Source organism: Leptonotus elevatus, chromosome 5 (genome assembly GCF_054856555.1).
Source record: "Leptonotus elevatus isolate MCC_2025b chromosome 5, RoL_Lele_1.0, whole genome shotgun sequence".
In the NCBI taxonomy this organism is placed as follows: domain Eukaryota; kingdom Metazoa; phylum Chordata; class Actinopteri; order Syngnathiformes; family Syngnathidae; genus Leptonotus; species Leptonotus elevatus.
The window spans coordinates 13,836,392-13,859,886 of NC_141243.1; the positions used below are offsets into that span (position 1 = coordinate 13,836,392).

General features: G+C 40.8%; 1 protein-coding gene across 5 annotated transcripts; it reads left to right on the forward strand.

Moving 5' to 3' along the window:
• Positions 1 to 77: 77 nt before the first annotated feature.
• Positions 78 to 23,011, forward strand: LOC147173779 (ceramide transfer protein-like). Of its 5 annotated transcripts, XM_086076310.1 has the most exons (18): positions 78 to 742; positions 820 to 954; positions 4,385 to 4,501; positions 10,817 to 10,924; positions 11,002 to 11,140; positions 11,395 to 11,478; positions 11,595 to 11,752; positions 15,247 to 15,339; positions 15,421 to 15,507; positions 17,320 to 17,412; positions 17,599 to 17,676; positions 18,292 to 18,387; positions 20,483 to 20,615; positions 20,692 to 20,762; positions 20,848 to 20,976; positions 21,279 to 21,408; positions 21,477 to 21,607; positions 21,674 to 23,011. In XM_086076310.1, the coding sequence occupies exons 1-17, from the start codon at positions 653 to 655 to the stop codon at positions 21,602 to 21,604; spliced, it is 1,869 nt and encodes a 622-aa protein (XP_085932436.1). In that variant the 5' UTR covers positions 78 to 652; the 3' UTR covers positions 21,605 to 21,607; positions 21,674 to 23,011. The 5 variants fall into 5 exon arrangements, with proteins under 5 accessions (XP_085932436.1, XP_085932437.1, XP_085932438.1 ...); XM_086076311.1 differs by lacking the exon at positions 17,599 to 17,676; XM_086076312.1 differs by lacking the exons at positions 78 to 742; positions 820 to 954; positions 4,385 to 4,501 and adding an exon at positions 7,180 to 7,366.
• The last annotated feature ends 484 nt before the right edge of the window (positions 23,012 to 23,495 follow it).

Sequence of the window (23,495 nt, forward strand, 5' to 3'; positions counted from 1 at the left end):
GCGCTGTATACAGACAGACTTCCGCTACTTATCCACGCTAGCTCGACGCTTGTCTTTTTCAGGTACACAGTAAAGCGTGGCTGCGGCTCCTCCCCCACGACCCGATTGACAAGCTAGTGGAGTAGACCGCTGTTGCTAACAAAACCACGGAAATAAAGCAGCAATGCGGCCCCTTTCATCGTCATTTCATCTGTAGCTTCTTAGTTGAGGTAACGTAACGGCGGTAACGCGAAGGCCTTCATCGACCATTCTATCGGGAGCAAGTCGTTTGCGGCGGGGCGCATTGGAGTAGTCACAAGTTACTAGTCAAGTTAACATTCGCTAGTTTGATTTGACAGCTAACCGTTTACGCTAACTAGCTTGTCTCGGTGCTAGTCGACGTCACTTTCAAAACAAATCTCGCATAAGCGAGTGGTCGAGGTTGGACTGTCACCCTTCTCCACAAGTACTATTTTTTGTTTTTTTCCACAACGTTAACAGGCAGATAACGTTATACTGCTGACGGGGAGGCTAAGTCGGTGTTTATTTATCAGAGCAAGCAGGTTCTGTTTCGGATCTGCTGCGTTCGGGAGATTGATCAAGTTAGTGTTGAGCTGGAGTGCTCTGCTGATTTTTAAAAAGCCACTTAAGTTCTCCTGAATCTTGGATTTAAATGTCCGAAAAGAGCTCAGCGTCCGGTTCAGACGAAGATGTGGAACCAGAATCCGCACAACCTGTGGAGTTCGGGGGCGTGTTGAGCAAGGTAATCTTGATCTTGATTTATTTATTTTTGTTAAAAAAAATTATACGTACGTAGTAACGGTGCTTGTTTGTTTATAGTGGACCAATTACATACACGGATGGCAGGACCGATGGGTCGTGTTGAAGAACAACACTTTAAGCTACTACAAATCAGAGGATGAACGCGAATATGGCTGCAGGGGCTCTTTGTGCCTCAGTAAGGCTGTCATCACAGTAAGTATGCTAGAAAATAGGAACTTACTCAAGAGTGTGTTGTCAAGATAGACAGCAGGATAAGCAAAAGTGCTGTTTTTTTTGTTTTTTTTTGCAACGACGGAATAAACAAACACATTTAATAATGTAGTGCTGCAGGCGCTTCCTGTGTTTTGGTCCAGTCACCAGCATGCAGTTATTCCTTAAGCCATTTCTGAAGATAGAGGAGTAATGGTTAACTTGTTGTTCAGATTTGATTGAGATATCTGTCAGGATCGCAACCTGCATTTTGGTCCACAAGTAGCAGTCAATCACATGCTCCCTCTGTCCCAATTAGTTCCAATTCCAATTATCGTAATGTTAGATTTGACGGTACAGTATAGTCTTTAGTGTTTGCACTCTGCTTGTATTCTTTCCCTATGCGGACCTCACAATTTTTTTATGCCAGATAAGATACGATTCCACACCCTGGTTAAATATTTACTGGGGGGGGTTTCTGAACATACCAATACCCTGCGCAGAAGCCAGACAATTGTTTTTACTGTAATTTGTGCAATAGGATTAAATGGCCCACAATGGGAAAATGTTTGTTGGTTTTGTAGATCTGACTTCTGTCTCGTAATTAGGTTGCTGCAGGATAAAGTAAGATTTGCGCTGTCTCTCTCAGCCACTACATACTGACTACCAGTCTCTTTTAAAAGTCTAATGTAATTGCTGTCTAGGAGACTGTCTTGCTGTATGTCCTCAGGAATGCAGAAACAAGCATTTTATTACTGCTTGAATCAGATTATGACACTCATTAGGTACTAAGTGTTATCAGAGTGTCTCTTATGGAATTACATGACACAACAAACATACAGTATATGTCGTCCTACTATTCCCACCACACACGATAAACACTCCTTTAAATCCTCTCACATGAGGGTCATGTTTTCTTTTCTGCTTGTTTTCGTTGTGCAGCATAACGCCAAAGCTACTAAGCCAATTGAAATCCAACTTTGTGTTGAGATATTCTCTGACTTTGTTCTGAGTTGTTCGGTAGAGGTCCGGACTCGTAGTTCATTCATCTTTTTGAATGGAATAAAGTAGTATGAAAACTCGACATTCAAATGTTGCCAAGGTTATACAATTTTAAAGGCCAACCAAAATATGACCTCCAATATGCTTTAAAAGTCAAGACAATCATCATGTGTGATGTTGGGACTAGATTTTATCTTAGTGAGCATCTGTCATGCGTGTGTTTTATTTCTGCAAAGAGGAAAAGTGGGATGATGACAGATGACCATAGAACTGCAAATGAAATTTCATTGCAGCATAGTAGTTGCTATGGCGGCAAACAATTTGACTCATTAAGTAGAGATCAACTTATTGTTTTAAACTTTTTTATACATCAGTCAATTTGTTTTCATACTAGTATGCAGTGTTCCTGACAACTTTACCTGTACAGTTAAAGGTTTTATAATGGGTACAATTTGTCTTTGGAACATCCTCATGTCCATTTTCTCAACCGTTTAGACGAGGGGTGGCCAATTATTTTTGGACCAAATGAGAAACTGGAATGCTTGACGAGGGCCATGCCAACATGTTAACTTCAACCATGATAATTATTACTTTTAATTTATTGAAAAAAAAGCATAGTCTTGTTTTTATAAAATGTTGTGTGTATATATGGGATATATTGTTATAATTAAGAAATGCACCTTTTAAACCAAATGGTCATTAAAATTACATCTTTACGCATTCTAAATTCTAGCGGTGGTTTTGTGCGTCACCCGCCAATTTATTATTAATCATTCCTATTCAGGACTCCCAAATATACAATAGATAAGTGGGAAATATAATAACAGTGACAGTGATGTATAATGATAAAGCGATGATACATAATGCACTCTGTACATACGGTCTATGAAACCGTAGCTTTGCTAACTTAGTATTATCAGGCCAAATTCTTTTGGCCGTCTTTCCTCCACCGTGGTGCAAATAAGAATGTTTCTAACATTAGGACCACTGTTATCATTTTTGCTCTTTTGTTTTCGAAAACGTCGCTAAGTTGGTAACACAGCAGACACAAGTTGACAATCCGACATCCATATATTTGCACATAAAAACACTTTCAAAATAAAAGCACTGCATATTATGTACGTACATACGTTTTATGTTGACTTCATGGTCTGTGTGAGGACCAGTCAGAGACATTTTACGGACCGGATGTGGCCCCGGAGCCATACTTTGCCTAGACTGGTTTATTCTGTTCAAGTTTGCGTGTAACGATGGGCAAAAAGCCGACTACAATTTTGACTGGTCGCCTGTAAATCCATCATTTCCTGTGGGAATAACTTTTAAAACTACAACTTTGAGGTTTCTACTACTGCTTGAAATACGAATAATCATGTATATTTCCTTCTGTTGTTAAATGTTTTCTAAGCTTTTGTTGACCCTGAAAGGTTGAAACTGTCAGGATGCCGCAGTCTAGTGTACAGAAGACGCGACGAGATCGGAGGTGTACAGTAGAGCTTTCACAAGGGGAATGAGAATGCCCAGGCAGATTAAAAGATGTATAAAGTGGACTCTAAAAGCAAGGTTTTATGGCCTGTGTCGGATAAAACTCAGTTAGATCCTTCGAACCTGAAATGGCCTCACGGCTGGATACACTAGACTAGAGGTTACTACTGTGCCCCCTCCGGCAGACAGATCATATATTTCGACCTGCTGCTAATGGATATTTATGTGCTCATGTAACACAGCAGGATTAGATTAAGAAATATTCCGTTTCAGGGTGTCTGTATTGTGTGCAGCTGTATATTGCTGTTGTCAGCCAGCGAAAAAAAGCACGAGAGCCGTATGAGCAAATCGAGTTAAACGAGGACAACGTGAGGTCGTGTCAGCTGACAGCCGCATCAGCCGAGGAGAATCCAGTCAACTGCGTCTGATTTCACATTAGGAGCCTTCGTGGAGCACATCTCTCACCTGCCGAGTACAACGGTCAAATTCCACTCTCAGAGGAAACGGTGGAATTCGGTTCACATGTTTGGTTGGGTGCCTTGTGCGCTTTGGTGTCTGGAGGTGGGTGGGGCATTTTGCAAGGAGGGGGAGTGAAATAGTTGAAGGATTTGGGCTGAATGTAGGAGGTGAGGTTGTGACGACCCCGCGGTCAAGCAAAGGCAAGCGCCAAGATTCTCTTGAGCTGTTATTTAACGTTATACTCACTGACTATGACATCAGGTTCTCATTAACATTCTTGTTTGTTGTGTGGTAAAAGTAAAAAAAACAATTGTATCCACATGTCACTGCTAGGCAGCCATTGTCATAACAAGACAACTTTGAATACATCGTAGCAGGCCTTTCTTTATGTGATGATTACATTAGCTGAAATTTTACAATGATGTTTTTTTGCCACCACAAAATAGTAATAAAAACATTTCCTCATTCTTTTTTGCATCTTTCCTTCCAGCCCCATGAGTTTGATGAGTGTCGGTTTGACATCAGTGTCAACGACAGCGTGTGGTACCTCCGAGCCGAAGATCCCGAGCACAGACTCCAGTGGATCGAGTCCATTGAGTTGCACAAGGTGAGTGGAAGGAGGCAAACAGTCGCAGTAGGTAGAAAAAGTGTCGTGATAATAAATAAATCGTTCATGGGATGAATTGGTGAAAAATCCACACTCGAGCAGTGAGTCAGCATCACTTTCTTACTTGCATTTCTGTAAATGAATATATTGTTATCAGAAGCCGTCTCGGTCTTAATTTTTGTAATTTGTGGTGAACACAAAAGCAAAGAACTGTGTCAAACTCACTGTACTGTTTGGTATGCTTATTTTTTTTACAAAAAAAGCGTATTTTCTCAGCTTTTTGGCCAGAAAGCCATGTTTTTGGTGAAACTAACCCATGTTTTCCCGCTAATTATTAAGAATAGAAAAAGCTGGGAACATTTGTTTATTTTTGGTACACTCGTTCCGGTACCTATATTGTCACTCAACACAGTATTCTGAGGGCCTTTTAAAGATCCAAAATTCTCTCAAACAGCCGGCAATATTGTGAGCTCTGCTTTGAAAATGGCTGGCAGTGAATGAGTAATCTTTGAAGGCTTTGATTTCCTACTGTTTCTTTCTTTCTCGACTTACCGGTCTTCTGAATCTTTTTCATTCTTGTTTACTGTAACATTTTCTCCACTGACTGGCTGGGTTCCAAGCATCATGAAAGTGACGCCCTGCTAAATCAATTAATGCTGCAGATGCAGCTTGTTCATCAGCATGTCAGAGAAGTCATTTCCCAAGCAATTAGCCTCACAAATGCTGGTTCTCCACTCCTGCATTAGTCATGTTCTACTATTACTCATAATCAATTTGGGCCCTGGCTGTCGACTTAATCTGAGATGGGTGTGGCAGGACTTGGGACAGACACTTGCTTGCACCGACACTCCCTCTTTCTATCTATCCCTTTCCTTGGGAATGCGAGCAATCTGAATGCGTGCAAGATGGGGGTATCGCCAGTCATTGGAGTCTCGCAGCTGCTCACTAACAGTTAGTTTGCCAACATCTACAGTATGTTTGTAAAGTATGTTACTGGGGCCACATTTAACTGTCCTTGGGTCCCTTAATTTGATTTCTTCCGATACTGAAATCCTTGACTTTGTTTTCCTCATTCTTTCTGTCATTCAAATGACTATCTTCATCTTGAGCTGCTTTTATTGCTACAACTTGATTTGTTGACATTTATGATACAATTTCATTCCATTCATGAGTGGCTGCAACGTGCTTTTCTACAACATTGCATTTGTAGTTAGATTTGATGACAAATAACTTAGCATGACATTGAATCTAAATTAAACATAATTACAACTTTCATTGTAAAAAAGGAAAAAAAGCAATATTCACTTGGAAAAAAACGTGGAATTTCTAGTACATTTTACAAGGAGAGTTTTGAGTACATTTTACCAGCTTATTTAAAAATAAAAAAAAGCTTCGCAATGGTTGAGGAACGAACCCACAACCTTCACTCTACCACCTGAGCTCTGCCGCTCATGCTGTGTGTTAGTATATTGATGATGTCAGGCGGAATCCTTGTACCTCTGACCCCTTTTTGGTCTCATTTTGGACACAACAGCAATGCATTTAAAGTGGCATGGCTCGGGTGGTAGAAGGTCATGAGTTCGTTCCTCAACACTTGAGTAACTTTTTTTTAAATATATATAAACTGGTAAAGTGTACTCAAATCTCTCCTTGTAAAATTTACTTAGAATTTCTGAGTGCAATTGCTTTACTAGGCTTACTTTTCAAGTATACATGACTTTTTTTCCCCCCTCTCTTTTTTATCTCAAAGTGTTAATATTCATACATGTGCACAAATTAAAAAAAATTTTGCGCACCTAAGGGCAACACCTTTAAGACAAAAAGGCACCACGTAAAAGTGGTCACTAATTTGTGAATTCTCATAAGCCAGCTTCACTGGTTAGTAAAAAAAAAGAAAAGAATAATAAACTGGTGGTGCCGGTGCATGTGGCTGACATTGCTGCTGACTTTGGGCAATGTCGGCTGAGTGTGAGTGACCGCAGGTCTCTGGTCCATTAGTGGCAGTGTGTGACTATTCCAGGGTTATGTTTGAACTGTGCCCTGCAATAACCCCAGTTCACCATTACCTGCAGGATGTGATTGGTGAGCCTGTCTGCGCTGCCCCTCGCTGGACAAAAAAAGACTTGCATCACGCTTCACTTTGGTCCCAATTTTCAGTCTTTGTTACATCTTAGTAATATAATTGCAGCAAATATTGGTGTCTCGTTTTGTTTTCATTTCACAGCAGCATAATTTAACATGATTTTTTTTAATTATTATTATTTTAAGCATATGCTCACTTGTCAAAATCAGTCAAGCATTTTGTCTTGGTAGTGTGAAAAGTTGAGCTAAATATACTGACGTCGAGTGCACCTCTCGTTGAATAATACATTTTTAAGATCTTGTTCTCACAGCAACCCAAATCAAGAGGGACACATAAAACTCTCCATCCGACTGTTCCATTTTGTCGTGCTCCCGGGGGTGGACAGTAGCAGATTTTTTTTCTTTTTCCTTTTTGTTGCACCACCACTCTTTTCAGACTGCTGGCTGGCATTGTTGCATTTAAAAAAAATGGATTTGAGCTAAAAAGCACAGACAAAAAGAGTGAAACAAATAAAGCAGAAGAAGCTTCTAAATGTCCCTCCTGGCTTCCCTCCCTCGATCTCTCTTTTTCTACTTGACGAGGGTAGGCTGCATCCATCACCCACCCATGATGCGTTATACTACCCAAACAGCGCCAGACGGCTCTCATCTTCCTCTCTAATGTATACATGCTTGCAAATGGAGTTCGTGCCTGGCTCGCGCTCGTGCACTCGCACGCTCACTGGGTCAGCGGTGGATGCTGCGCAAAGAGCTGGGCAGGATGAAAAGGTTTCCCACATCAGGGTGTGTGGTCTTGTGTGATGAATTTATGCAGCCGGAGTGGACTGCTTGCGTGCGTGGGGCTGCATCCGAACTGTCTAAAAGCTGGGCTGCTTCTGTCTTCTGAGGAATTCTTCATTTCAGCCTCATCCATGTCTGCTACTGCTACAAAGCAATTCCTCCGCCTCTCTGCTGTGTTGATGATGTCTCTGTTTAACAAGCTCATCCGATTCTATTGCTTTTCTTCGTGGTCGCCGCTTCCTCTTGCTTCTTGAGGTGTGTCCGGGGAAACTGGAGTACTGGACTGGACCATCTGAACTGTCACAAACAAACTAGGGTGTGTGTCTGGAGGAGAAGTCTGGGCCATGTTGGCGCCAGCAAGCCGTCGGGACTGCAGCAGTGTCCTGCTCTGCTTTGGCTGCTGGAATGGTCGAATGGTGGGCACATTTCATGCTGGCATGCTGCCCCTTAAGTCTGACAGAACTCTTGAAATTGTGTGCTGCTATTCCGCATGTACTCTTCCTTTAAGCGATGAAACAATTATCTGTAGAATTGCATGCACATTATTGTCATTGTCAGTGAGTGTTTGTTAAAGAAGAAGCTTTAACTTTTTTCCTCTTAGTTTAATTTCAAGTAGGGCTGGGCGATATGGCCAAAAAACGAAATCTCGATTTTTCTTTTTTCAGTAATTCAGGACGATTATGATTTTAATTGATTTTAACCTAATAAACCCAACAAACGTTTATTTAAAGGTTTCAAAAGTAGTTCAAAACTAAACAGTAGTGATGGGAAAATGAAGCTTCATGAAGCACTTGTAATATTTTTTGACTCCTCTAGATGCCACTCTTGGTTGAAAGATGCAGTGGAAATGTAATCAATTTCCTTTGCGCTAGCCTTTATATTTAAACCAAGAGCACCATCTAGGGGAGTCAAAAAATATCACAAGTGCTTCATGAAGCTTCATTTTCCCATCACTACTAAACAGCTATTCTGTGAACTGGTTCCCTGAAAAAAAAAGTAAATTTATGTTGAGTGATTATGATTTATAGCACTTTTTATGAATATTTTTGCATTAAGTACAGTATTGGCCATTTCGGACAGTCACGTGATCATCGTGACGTGTCGGCCACATAAATCACACATATATGACATGGCCGCTAATGACAACAAAGCCACTCACGGCGAACATCAAAGGTGGAATTATGCCCTGTAGCAAAGAAGAACTTCTTCAAAAGCAGTACAGCCACGGAGGACTCGCCAATGATTCGTATCCAGCCGAAAGCCGGATGAAAGTGGCCGTCTCATTCAGCCGGCCTGCTCATAGTGAGTCGAAGTTGGGGACCGTCTACAAGTTTGCATGTTATAGAGGCTCATATTACCAGTCAAATCACCATTGACATTGTTTACTCTGGAAATGTAATTTGTGGACGGTCCAGTAAACATCTGGGTGACTTTTATTCTGCTAGGCCAAGCTACATGTTGTGTTCTAAGCACGCTTTTGCCCACATTAGGAGAGGCCACCGCCCCACCCCCACACGGAATGAATTGAGAAACTTGACGCTTGCTGGGGATTTTACTCTGATCAGAATTGGCGCAATAATTGGGATAGAAGGCCTTTTTCTTGCCTATTACGTCAGCAAACTCCCATTGAAATGAAGATGGCGGCTTTCGTTTACGCACGGGATACGTCATCACAATCACGTGACCAGGATAATAGCGGTCACGGTATGTTCTTATTTTGATAATTAATCGGTTTAAAATAAAATTAAGGGGATAAGATGCCAGAGATATTTGCACTTTTACTCTTTGTACACAATGCCTAATCCAATACTGGAAAATCAGTTATAAGTCTTGTATCGCTTTAATCGAATTAATTAGATTTATTGCCCAGTCCTAATTTCAAGTCTTTTATGTGTAAGATTACATTAATTTGGCATGTTACTCAAAGGTAATGCCACTGTGCAGGGATTATCCTGGACATATCCCTTTTTGATTTGTCCAAATTAGGGTTAGTAAATATTCTGATCAGTATTATTAGTACAACAGCAAGCCTTCAGCCTTTAACCGTGTTATTAGTGCATTTGCAGCGGTTTCAAATTTGTCATTGAAAAATCTCAATTTATGGTCAAATTCATCAATAGTATTTTTCTGTGTGAGAAATCATCAGGGTAAATAAGTGAGAGGATCACTATGGCAACTCTGGTGTGTTTTCTACTCCGTGTCATTGCTCCTCACTCAATGCATGTTTGTGCAAGTTGCATCACAACTATCCTATCTGCATATTGGAGCCAGTGACAACACGTGGGATGGAGCAGGCATCGTTGGCATCCCGTTGGGGTTGGCTCGTTCCACATTTAAAGGAGACATTATGTATTTTATGATCATAATTTAAAATAGTTCTCACATGTCTGTGACTTGCTTTAGCCAACAATACTCAAGCATCAAGAATTACTTTTATTTACCGTAATGTAACCAATTTTTTTGTCTTGCTGAAATCAGCCTTTTTGTTGGGGCAGTTCTGTCTTATGCAAGTAAGCAACTATTCCTTGCCCCATGTACTACTGGGCCAATTGTGAGTGTGGATCATTTGACCATGACTACTAGGGTTGGTGGAGCTGAGCAGAGCCACAAGTTTAAATTGAATACGAACTGCAAAGCGTACGTGAAAATACCCACAAGACTGCATGGATTGCATTTTCCCTCATGGAGTTAGCACTTCATCACCAAGCTACTGAATTAAGTTAGTGTGCAGATCTGCGTATGTGGCACTTGTCGGAAAACACAAATAAAACCATAAGCTAACTCTTAACTAATGCTAATTTGTGTATCCACCATGTGTGGGTAAACACAAATACAACCACAAGCTAACTTTCAACTAATGCTAATTTGCGCATTCACCAAATTTCGGTGCAGCTCTGCTTCTCTTTCCACTGTAGCGTAGCATTTCAGACAATGTAGTCTGGCTGTGGCTTGAAAATGGTGCCAAGCTGATCATGTCATTGATGGAGAAATTTGGTGTGGGGGTGGTTATTATGCAACAGTAGGGATAATTTACATAGTAGATGGAAATGCAGAACAGCAAGTTGACAGACACTTTTTCAGAGAAAGAGTACAGGATTGACTTGGTTGAGAGGTAAGACTTCTATTTGGACAGAGTAGGCTTTATTTTCACCATGGTAAGACTGCTGCTGGTAGGTTTGTGCATATTTGTCATTCTCATTGTTTCTCTAGTGTTTGGCTGCGTAGGTGGAGGTCCTGCTCTTGTCCAGCTCAGCATTGCTCAGTGCTGCTGACTGCTGGAACTGTTCTATCCTCTCTCTGTCTTCTTTGTGCGAGCTGCAGACATTGGAAGCACATCGCTTAATGTGTCCAGTCACTCTGTCTCTTCTTTGCCCATTCGTCTGACTTTTTTCATTCTCTATTTGTAATTGTACTCTCCCCTGTCTCCTTGTTTCCGTCGTTCCCTCTCCACAGGCGGAGTCCGGGTATGGGTCCGAATCTAGTCTGAGGCGTCATGGTTCCATGTTGTCTCTCACCTCAGCAGCCAGTGCCTTGTCTGCCACGTCAACATCCTCTTTCAAGGTAAGTACTTGCTCCATCAGGCAATTAGAAATAATTATCCAATGTTGTGAATGCTAAAATGGCGTCTTCCTGTTCAGAAGGGGCACAGGCTGTGTGAGAAATTAGCAGAAATGGAGACCTTCCGGGACATTCTTTGCAGACAAGTGGACACATTGCAGAAATATTTTGACTCCTGCGCTGATGCGGTCTCCAAAGACGAGTTTCACAGAGACCGAGGTAATTGATCACGTTAAGGGGTCATTTCTCTTTAAATTGGTCCTCTTTTTACTGTTTACAAAATTCCACTGCGACTCGGTTACAGTAGAACAGAGAACAAAAGCATTGCTGGCAATAACAAAAATAAAATAAAAATCAATAGCAACATGCAGAGCACTTTGTTGCGTCAGCTTCTGAATCTTGTGTAGCATTGTGCGCATTCTACTAAGTCAATACTGTTTATTTTGTACTAATTAACTTGTTGGTCTCGACAGTGGAGGAGGATGAAGATGACTTCCCTGCCGCCTCGAGGCCAGACGGTGAATGTTGTTACAACAATAACGGCAGCAAAGAGAAACGTTAGTGTCCTGCAGATTACTGACTGTGGTCTAATCATAAAATACGATCTATGATGTGGTGAGGTTGCGGTCACATTGGCTTATTATTTATTTTGGGTTTTGCTTGCATGTGACAGTGTTCGCCCCCGCCAGTCCCAAAGGCATCAATGGCATAGACTTCAAAGGAGAGGCCATCACCTTCAAGGCCACCACGGCGGGCATCCTGTCCACTTTGTCACACTGCATTGAGCTGATGGTCAAACGTGAAGACAGCTGGCAGAAAAGGCTGGAGAAGGTACTGATGCACAGAACATAAAGTCAAGACTCTTTAGCAATCAATTCAATGTTAACTCATTCAATCCCAAGAATGTTTTAAAAAACGTTTTTTAATACTTTGCCCTTTCTTCCCAAAAATGGGTTGACATGTTTTTTAATGCAAAAGCTTTGATGCAGCTTCTGACATAAAGAGGTGGCTTAAAAAAAGGCCAGCAGGTGGCTGCAGAGTATAAGAGATCAGCCAGGGCCATGTTGCAACAAGCTCTTTTTGTCAGTGTTTTCACCAGGAATATGAATATTGACAAAACTTAGCTATATTCTAATGCTAATTGCTGCAAAACGGAAAAGGTTACAAATATACTTTTTTTCCTGATGAAAGAAGATACTCTAATGTTTCATTTGGTAGGTTCCATATTTTTATAGCAACAGAACACAATATTCTGTGGGCCTTGCAAAATCAGTCAAAATCCAGTAAACCGGCCGGGAGCGAAGGGGGTTGCTTCAGTGAAAATGGCTGGGAGTGAATGAGTTACGGTTCTAGTTCATTAAAGCATGATGGACTATTCTTATTTTTGGTAAAGCTTTGGAGAAGTCGCTTTTCTGCAAGGTTCATGAAGGCATGCCAGAACGAAAACAGAACTTGTGAGCTGGGCCCTCTAGTGTCCAACAGAAATTACTGCTGACTTGGCAAAGTCTTCCTGAACAAGCGGAAGCTGTTGTTTTATTTTATTTTCCACTTCCTGCAGGTGTAATAGACAGCTGTCCCAATATTTTTGTCCACACGTGGTAGAGTCTGCATTGACGCAAATGTCCCTGAATGGGCGTTTCAGCAGGCGTTGCTGATTAAAGGTTTGAAACACTTTTCACCTGTCCTTGGCCTTTGTGTTCAGGTGATAAAACTCTGATGTAACACTTTTGGGTCTTGACATGATTCTTGCTGGAAAATGTCAGCGTTTTGGAAGTTGAACACCATTTTAAGAGACTCTCATTTTTCCCACAAATGCACACGTTGCCCTCAATAAGCGACAAGCCAGCAGCGTGACTGGTGTGCCGATAAGCCACATATTCATTGGGTTTAGCTTGAACTTTAGCGACCTGTGAGTGTGCGTTTGTGTGTGTCGGTAAAGGAATGCTCTTTGCTCTTGATTGACTCTGCTCATGTTGTCAAACCAGTTCCTGTGCAATGGCTTGCTGCCCAACCCTAAAGAGTACAAAAGCCGGGAAGAGATCGAAGCGTCTTCGACTGCACCAACTGAAACCAATTTTTACCTCAATGTTGTTTTGATTGTGAAGTTTAGCTGCCATTACGGGGTAAGGAAGGAGAGAGAGTACGTTAGTACGAGAAAGGGAATCGGAAAATGACTGCTCGGATGTCTCGGTTAAGTTTTCGGAAACAGCAGCGGCGGTCAGAGGTGCTCAAGTACCAGACGCAACACTGGATACCTTTACAGACCTGCAGCCTCTTCTTCAAAGTAGGTCTCCGAATGGCTGAAGCTAAGAACTGACAGCAGACTTCATGTTTATTTTGTGGCGGCTGATGACACCTTTTACAACAAACACACTGTCTGCTCCGTCTGGTTTGCGCAGTGCGTTAATTTTGAAAAAAATAAGTGAGCTGCATTTTAAGTACATTTCTTTGGTCGTGTTGGCGCAACAGTAAATGTACAAGCGTCTTTAGTTACTCTCATGATCTCTGTAAAAGGCAAAATAAATCATTTGACTGGTTTGTCAGGTTTTTGCGTTTTGAAAGCGCCCTCTCAGGCAGTATTGTGACGTCTTTAGCTGGCCATTGTGGCGTGGCGGTGTTTTCTCACATTTCTCTACTCTAAAGTCTGTTTGCCTCTTCCAGCGGCTAATATATTATTAGCTTTATGACTTCACTGTGTACAGTAGCTGCCGCCATGATGATATTGATATCAAATTGTGTGTTCATGTGCAGTTGCTTGGGTTGTTTAAAAGAGACGTTCACTGTTGTTTATCAGTTTTCAAGATTTCGTGTATAATTCAAATATACTTATTACTCATTAACCACCATTTAGTTTGCTTTTATTTTATTTTACGTTTTGCTACTATAGTAACCTTATTCAGGTAGGTCAGATTAATTAAAAGGGACATATGGAAAAAATATATATATATATATATTGTGTGTGTGTGTGTAGGTTTAGCACGAAGAAATTGTGCATCACTGACTGATACAGAGACAAAACCACATCGCTTTAGTCTTACCCAGGTGAACCCATACTGGTCAGTCATGCTGAGAGGAAGAGAAATCTCAGGAAGTGGGTAGTAACAGCACATCTGTCTGGGGAAAGCTATAAAGGCATCTATAAAAAAAAAATTTTAGCTTCATCATTCCACTGCGAAGCAGATCATCTGCAACTAGAGAACACTGAAAATTACTACAATCCAGCCTAGAAGTGGATGAAGAATATATCAGCAAGACCCACAAGACAAATGATAATTCAGGTGAAAGCCAACATGTGCATCAAATTGAGGGATTTGCAGACCTATTTTGCTGCATCTGGGACACGTGCATGCTTCAACAATCAGAATAAAAGTCAACCAACAAGACTTTCATGGAAGGCTTTCTAGGTAGAAGCCTCTCAAAAAAAGATCAACCTTGCCAGCGAGTACCTGGACAAACCTGAAGCTTTTTGGAAGTCCCTTGTGTGGACAGATGAGTCCAAAATTAAACTGAAAAATCCCCCAAAGAAGATGTGAGAGACTGATAAGTCACTAAAAGTGTTTGGATGAAGTTCTCATTGCAAAAGGAGGTGCAATGTCTGATTACATAAGAGGTTCACATACTTTTGCACCCATGAAATCTTATGTTTTTCTTAAATCAACAACTTTTGCTCAATAATGAATGACAATATTATCATTCTTTTTGTCCATTATTTTCAATATCAGCATTGTAGATGTGTAGTTGGGTGTCTGGAGTTCCTCCTTACCTATCAAGTTTCAATTCTAACAAGTTTCAAATCTAACAACCAAGTAAATCTATTATTAAGAGATTTTTGCCGAATTGTGTCATCACAATTCAGCTATGGTGCATAATAACTGCCCATGACTCGGTGGCTAAAATTTATTTGCACAGCCGTCTGATAACCGCATTTGCTGCTGATAAGCGGAAATATGAATGCTCTATGGTACTGTTGATATGGTGAGGATCGGAATGTATTTGTTTTGCTGCATCACATACACAGGAGCGCGCACGCTAGCTAAAGCTAATTATAATCCAGAAGTTGTTCATGAAGTGCTGCCTCCATCTTTAAGAGCTGTTCCAAATATTAGACATCTCTTAATAGGAATCATTGCCATTCTGCATCACAGAAAAAAACATTACAATACTATAATTATGATACTATATGATTATACTATTATTTATATGGTTCCTTTGTTCCAGCTGTGATTTTTTTTTTTTTTATTGAGAAAAAGCTCTTGGCTCATTATATTATCCACTGCATATACCAAATAAAAAAGAAACCCAACTTGTGTTGTTGTTGTTTTCAGGAGCTGGAGAAGAGGAGGAGGGTAGAAGACGCCTATAAGTCTGCTGTGCATGAACTGAAGAAAAAGTCACACTACGGAGGGCCGGATTACGAGGCGAGACGGAATTACATTGATGATAAACCTTTTGTTGGACCTGATGTTTATTTATTTATTTCTGACTGCCCGCATTTCCAGGAGGGGCCCAACAGTTTGATCAATGAGGACGAGTTCTTCGATGCGGTGGAAGCTGCGCTCGACAGACAAGACAAGATCGAAGAGCAGGTGTGTTGTTGATCTGCGTTCACTCGCAACATCCGCCCTTAAAAGAGACATTTTCATATTGCTTAGATGATTACTAGTACCTAGGGCAGGGGGGGGGTCTTTAGTCTGGTCCTCAAGCGCGATCCAGCCTGTTTTCCATGTTTCCCTCCTCCAACACATCTGAATCAAATGATCAACAGCCCCTGGTTTGATTCAGGCGTGTTGAAAGAAGAAGACATGAGAAACAGGCAAATAGTATAAAGATGATAGAATCACTTATTTATAGCGCATTTCATACACAACGTAACTCAATATGCCTCACATACCTTAAAGTGCAATTTTTTTTATCTATTTGAAATGATTCAAAAGCAAAGTAAAGAAATCAAAAATAGTAGAGATTGACCGTTTTTTCATGGCCGATTATTAGTCATCAAGGAGGCCGATAACCGATATTTGGAGCCAATATTAATTTTCAGTAAAAAAAGGTGGGGGGAGATATTGGCGTCAACATTTTTTAAAATATAAATGCCAATCTTGATTTTGTTGTAATGTCTTAAAGCATGTTTATTGAACAATTTTTTTTGACTTGTCAGAAATCTTAAACAGTAGACATCCTTTTACATTTTTAACATGTTCAGGGTGCTCCCAAGGTTATCAGTACGTCTTTAAAAGTTAAATGGAAACTTAAACAACTAAATACCATAGCTCATAGCATTAAATATTTTTTCTTCAAAAATTTCAAAATACCTGAATTCTTAAACTCTCACACTTTGCTTTAATGTCAAACAAAAACAAATGGTTCCCATGGTCAGCAGCATCTCTTTTAAAGTGAAAAACTGATCATTTAAATAAATAGTTCCCTGAGATCAAAATGGTTTTAAATTTACTTTTTATCGGCTAGTCTAACTAAACATGACATTCTGATTAATATTAGATTTGTAGATTATGAGTTATGCAGCAAAATCCAGCTGTTTTTTATTCATCTCGGGAGGCGGCCATTTTGCTACTTGTTGTCGACTTAAAAGGATGCTTGACTCATTGAGCCTTTTTCAGCAGCAAAAAGTTAATATTTTGTCCAGAATGAATTTAGTAACTTCATTATTTTTCATGTACATTTAACACCTTTAAAATACTATTTTTTTCCACTTGCTGTTGACTGAAGATGACATCACCTGTGCTGAGGAAGTAGGTAACGATTAATCATGGCTCAGTTTGCTGACCAAACCCAGAAAACAGGTGAGCCGTGATTGGTCGTTACCTACTTCCTCAGCACAGGTGATGTCATCTTCAGTCGACAGCAAGTGTAAAAATGTGTTTTTAAAGAAAAAATAATGAAGTTATCAAATTCATTCTGGACAAAACATTAACTTTTTACTGCTGAAAATGGCTCAATGAGTCAAGCATCCCTTTAAGATGACATCACAGTTGCTCAGAGCTCAGGTAACGACCAATCACAGCCCACCTGTTTTCTGAAGATTCGCTTTGAGTGGTTGTTACCTGAGACCTGAGCATCATTGATGTCATCATCAGTCGACGGCAAGTGGCAAGATGGGCGCCCCCTGAGATGGATAAAAACGGCTGAATTTTGCCGCTTAACTCATATTCCTCTAATGCAATATTAACCAGAATACCATATTCAGACTCGTGGGCCTGCATAGAACATATTGTCCAAAAAAATATCAGCCTATCCCTAAAACAAATAGCTTACTAGAATGACCAAAAGAGCATACAGTGTGAGAACAAGATTTCCAAAAAAAACATGATCTTAATCATAGCTATGGGGAAAATAAATTCCCATCTTGTTGTCTCTCATGAAACTCATGTGTCCCTCAGTGCCAGTCGGAAAAGGTCAGGATCCCTCGACTGACTCCCGTTCCTCCCGGTGACGTCTACTCCAGCATCGGCACACACAGATTCGCTACTAAGGTGCAACACCCATTCATAAAGCTCCGCCATCACTTAGTACGCTGTAGTCTTGACGTGGCCACCATTTCACCGAAAATAATCTGTAACTTGTTACTATTGGAGCATCTGGTTTTTCTGCTTTTGGTGCTCTGCTTTTCTCTCCAGTTTGTCATTCCTTTCTCTTTCTAACATCTCTTTGCTGCACAGGCGCGTAGTCATTGCTCTTCCCTGTCCTCTGTCGAGCTAGTCAGTGCTTCAGATGACATTCACAGATTCAGCACTCAGGTAATTTGGAGGGCCCTTGTATGTGCAAGGGCACGTACACTTCACAGTCCGAGAGAGAAAGAGAACAAAAAAACCATGTTCTATTGAACCTTCCTCTCTGGGAATGGTCACAACATGATGACATCATTCCAATCAGCGGAAAAATCTCCACTGGCCGTCTGACCTAGTCAAATGTCGTACTTTTCCACCTCCTGCTTAACTGCGTTTGCAAACACCCCTCATTGTGGACTTGATGCATTGTTGACCTTGCAGCGGGTTCAAGTCATTATTTCCATAACTCATTCTGCATAATATTGTGTATATTTGGTTACTGCCCACTGACTCCGTTTGCTCGACAAATTCCCAACACCTCTGCGATAACATTCCAGCTACTGGGTGATAGTTGCACTGTTTATTGAATGCTGCTGCAAACCTAAAACTCTTCACTGTTACAATGTCAAGAACTAAAATGTGTATTTTAAACGTTTGACAACAAAAAAAAGTCAAAACCAACAAGACAAATTGTCAACAATATTATCCCCCTGAACAACAACAACAAGTGCTTATCACTTGTTTTCAGACTACCAAGAAATGTGAAGCCCAATGTCTGGAATTCAGAAGCGTCTTGTCTCCTAGGTGGAGGAGATGGTGCAGAATCATATGACGTACTCTCTTCAGGACATGGGCGGAGATGCCAACTGGCAGCTGGTCATCGAGGAAGGAGAGATGAAGGTGAGAGGCTGCGTTGGAGTCGTCTCTCTCGTTTGTTTACCTGAGAAAACAGCCAACTCTTTTATAAATACACACAACAATGTCTAAAACTGCACAATGTGATACAAGAGCTTTAACAAATATTTTTAAAGGCTTTTTTTTTTAAATACAGTTTTAGTTTTTATTAATGTACTTTATGTTGTGCTGGTTCTGTGTATAAAATATTCATGGTGGGCCAAAGAAGGAAGGGTCTCGCCACCATTTTAGGTTTCAAGAGGAAGTCAACCTTATAAACATTTCCTGACAATAATATGTTATATGTGACCTCACTGGTCTAAACATGACATTCTGATTAATATTACATTTGGAGAATATGAGTTATGTGACAAAATTCAACCGTTTTTAGCCATGTCAGGGGGCAGCCATTTTGTCACTTACTGTCGACTGAAGATGACATCACAGTTGCTCAGGGCTGAGGCAACGACCAATCACAGCTCACCTGTTTTTTTAAGCTGAGCTGTGATTGGTTGTTACTTGAGACCTGAGCAACTGTGATGTCATTTTCACTCGACAGCAAGTGGCAAAATGGCCGCCTTCTAACATCAATACAAACTGTTGAATTTTGCTGCTTAACTCATTTTCCACTTACGCAATATTAACCAGGATACCGTATTTAGAAAAGTGGGGCTGCATAGAACGTAGTGTCAAGATTTTTTTGGGGGGGAGGGGGTGATTTCCCCTTTAACCCCTTATCGTGCGGACATTCCACCGGTGGCAAAAAAATCTAAGTAAGATCTTCAACAACAACAAAAAACTATGCTGATACTCCAAATGGTTCAAGAACGGCTTCAAATTTACTTTGAGTGCACCTTTTTTCTGTGTTTTTTTGGCAAAATTGCCCTAATGATAAGAATAAAAATAATAATAATTTGATAATAAATAATGGAAAAAAAAAAAAGATCCAGCTGCGACTGTCACGCTTGCCTGCACTTTATAAATTTTTCGTACACTTTTGCCATCATAGTAAATGTCACTTTACACTTGCACGCGATCACTTAGCTGTGTAGATGCGCTTTGGGGAAAGCTATGCTAAGCTAGGTTAGCTAGAGAAGCTTTAACTCACACGAGACAAGTTTAGCCATGCACAACAAGATCGTAATTTGTTCACCGTAAAGTAATGATGGGACGTACCGTGACGAGGAAGGTGTTAAAAAAAATTTTTTTTAAAAAGTCGCATAATAGTGCAGTGGTGGCTGACCTGGCTGCCAGCACTGTTGATGCTTTTTGTTTTTAATAAAAATTTTAAATCAAATGTTTAAGATTAGTTTGAAATAAATAATATTCAACTATTTTGGGATCATAGTTTGTGTATTGTTTAAAGGATTAATATAGACTCTTAATTCATTCACTGCCATTGACGGCTATAGACGTAAAAAAAAATATATATATATTTCTATTAGTTTAACATTTTTTCCACTTTTGTTCATTTCTTTTAGAAAAATTATTAAAAATTAGCCAGCCAATTCCATCCATCCATTTTCTTAACCGCTGGTCCTCACAAGGGTTGCGGGGGCTGCTGGAGCCTATCCCAGCTTGCTTCGGGCAGTAGGCGGGGTACACCCTGAACTGGTTGCCAGCCAATCGCATTAGCCAGCCATTTACAATTTGTAATTGTAATTGATCGCATGACTTCACTATTTATTTTTATTATTTAAAAAAAAAAAAAGATTAAAAAAAAAGAAAAAATATTATTAAAAATTAGGGGCGTCAGGCGATTAAAATTTGTCATCGTAATTAATCACAAATGTTATATCTGTTCTAAATGTACAATAAAAGAAAATTTCTAGGTTTTCATACTCTTGTTAACAAAAGTGGGGGGGGGGGGTAAACAAATAGAAATAGTTCAAATGAATTTTTGACGTCTATAGCCGTCAATGGCAGTGAATGAGTTAATTGACTGGCAGTGCATCAGTCAACTGGGATTGGCTCCAACACCCTCGGATAAGTGTCATATAAAATGGATGGATGTTTTTGTTGTTGTCTTTTCTCTATGCTCCCTGTGCTGCTGCCCCATCCTTTACGTTACGTTTGACATGTGTGGCGCAATATTTCCCAGGTGTACAGAAGAGAAGTGGAAGAGAACGGGATCGTGTTGGATCCCCTCAAAGCCACGCATGCCGTCAAAGGGGTGACGGGACACGAGGTGTGCCACTACTTCTGGGACACTGCAGTGCGCATGGACTGGGAGAGTAAGTTCAAGTCGACACTATTTGCTCCATTCAAGTCATCCCGTGTGTGATACTCAAGCGCTTGTCTCTTCCTTAGCCACCATTGAAAACTTCAACGTGGTGGAAACACTCTCCGACAACGCCATTATCGTTTATCAGACACACAAGGTAAACCGGACTTCCTTCAAGCCAGTTTGGAGGGACCAATTCTTTGACTTCCTGTCTGTAATTCACACTCATTTTGGCGCCGTAGAGGGTGTGGCCGGCCTCCCAGAGAGACGTGCTCTATCTGTCGGCCATCAGAAAGATTCTGGCAACCAACGAAAATGATCCCGATACCTGGTTGGTGTGCAACTTCTCGGTGGATCACGAAAACGCGGCTGTAAGTTGACAGTACACGAGTGCAGTTCTTCCCAGCATCAATTAGTGTAAAAGCCAACAGCCATATTTGGATTTTGAAACTGACAGGAGGGTCAGGCCATTTGAAAATTCGAATTAGTTATATATATTAAAAGTTTTATGAAATGTATTCAATTATTTACGTTACAACACTTTTTTTACTTGATGTGACTTCATCCATCTGCAAATACTCCGTAGCCTCAGATCAGTTTTATGTAGGAAATATTGAGTAAATGAAAATTTGACACCATTAAGTTGCACCATTTTATGTTTTTGTCTTTTCAGCCCTCCAATCGGTGCGTCCGAGCCAAAATCAACGTTGCCATGATCTGCCAAACTCTGGTCAGTCCACCAGAGGGCGATAAAGAGATCAGCAGGGACAACATCCTGTGTAAAATCACCTACGTGGCCAACGGTGAGTGCACGCACGTTCATCGGTTTGTATGCTGTGCGTGTTTCCTGATGTCGTCTGTGCGGGGGCAGTAAATCCCGGTGGTTGGGCGCCGGCCTCGGTGCTCAGAGCCGTCGCCAAGAGAGAGTATCCCAAGTTCCTCAAACGTTTCACCTCCTACGTCCAGGAGAAGACTTCGGGGAAGCCCATCCTGTTTTGAGAGGTACGTACAAAAAAAAAAAGCATTTCAAAACATTACCCTCCAATCATGGACTTGGTTTTCCTTCAGGAAGGTGAAGGCTGACACCCGAAAAAGACGACAGCGTGCAACACGTGTCCCGCCCAGGACAAACCAAGGACCCCCTTGAACACAAGAGACAGCTTGTGTGGCTTTAGTCCATCAGTATTTGTCCTTCCAGTTTAACACCTGTGGGTCCTTTTCTACTTAAATTTTCCTCCTCAGTGGTTTTCAAATGATTGTTATTTGCTTTTGTGTTTATTTTGTAGATTGTTTTGTACATTTCTTATGATTACATACTTCTTGTCTTTTGGGGCTAACCGATAGCATCGATGCTACTTGTTTGCTGCTGCTAAAGAGAGTGTGAGTGAATGAGTGTTTTTCGCCTCTCCCACCCTCTAGTGACGACCCGGCCCACGGTCCGAGGAGGGCGAGCGCCTGAAGTTTTTTTTTTCCTTTTTCTTTTTTTTCCTTTTTTTTTTTTAAGCGCATTTCTCTCCAAAATCTTTATATTTGTACGGCAACCGTGAGGACACGACGTATTGTACAGACAAAACCACACTTAGTTTACCAAAGTGACAAAATGTGAATTGACTGTTAAAACGCTTGAATTAGATGCCGGTCGATGTCTCATTGACGAATAGAACAGATGCTATGTTGCAGCTTATCTGCTCGCACCTGGCGGCCATTTTGGGTGCCATAGTGGCTCGTGGTGTAAAGATTCCTCTCTTTAATTGAGAGTCAAGTAGATTTTTAATGCACCCCCCAGACCCCCTCCCCGAACTTTCGGCAGCCTTAGAAATGTCTTGAATATTTTTGTCTACATGCACATTTAGTATATCACCTTCGCCCTAAATTTAGCATTCCACCGCTACTATTACATTTCGTGTGGCACGCTACTGTGCACAGTGACTGATGATGATTAACTACGCCCGGGGATGCCTTAGACACCAGCGTGAGTCTGGTCATTGTTACTATACAACCACCACATGTGCATTTATCAGGAGTGACGGGAAGTGTGATTTTGTGTGGTTGGGGGCGGGGGTGGGAGGTTCAGCATTTCACATCATGATCATACCTCAATGTTCAAAACAACTCTGGGTTGTTTTGCATTTGTCAGCGTTGTCATCAAATTATTATTATTTTTTTTAATGTTGGGGCAATCGTCCTCTAGCTGGCAGAGCTTAAGAAAAATTGTGGATGATTAATTTATAAGATCTACTCACCATGTCCGCTGAAAATATAGCTATTGTTTTTAATGTTGATATCATGTCACTAATCCGCACACTTTGTACGTGTGTAAGTCGTACATCAGAAGTGTTATTATTTGCACTAAATGTAACGCAAGTTGACAATGTCATGTAAATTAAAATTGCTACACAACGGAAATGTGCTGCAGAATGTTCCTTTTTTTTCTATTATGGTGGAAGGAAGTTGACACCTTAACAGTTAAAATAGGAATACCATGTTTACCCCCCAAACACACACGCAATGTCACTGACTAAACTCATATCTTAATTTCAATTTTGTATACTGTTCATTGTTCAACAAAATACATTTTGTAGAAAAAAAGTAAAACCCCGCAAAATCGTCGCCTAGGAATAACGTCTATCTGAAGGCGGTTTTATTGGCGTTTGTCAGATGACGTCACCGCGGTGCGACACTTTCGAACGTCCTTGTAGCAGGCTGATGTGATCTGTATTTTATAATGGATATCTGATAGGCCATACACGCCCGTGCAAGCTGTTGAAGCCACAGAGCGGCCATTTTAGCACTCTTGTCCCGCTTATGAATGTCGCTTTCTTAATATTCACTTAAACATATAAAAAAAAAATTAACAAGTATTTGCTGCTTTGAAGACCCCCTTTTTCTT

What these genes read in the sequence shown, in the direction of transcription:
- LOC147173779 (XM_086076310.1), top strand. Translation starts at nt 653, where the DNA reads ATGTCCGAAAAGAGCTCAGCGTCCGGTTCAGACGAAGATGTGGAACCA. An exon ending in TCGGGGGCGTGTTGAGCAAG is followed by an intron (nt 743 to 819) that starts GTAATCTTGATC and finishes GTTTGTTTATAG; the next exon opens with TGGACCAATTACATACACGG. An exon ending in CGTCAACATCCTCTTTCAAG is followed by an intron (nt 10,925 to 11,001) that starts GTAAGTACTTGC and finishes CTTCCTGTTCAG; the next exon opens with AAGGGGCACAGGCTGTGTGA.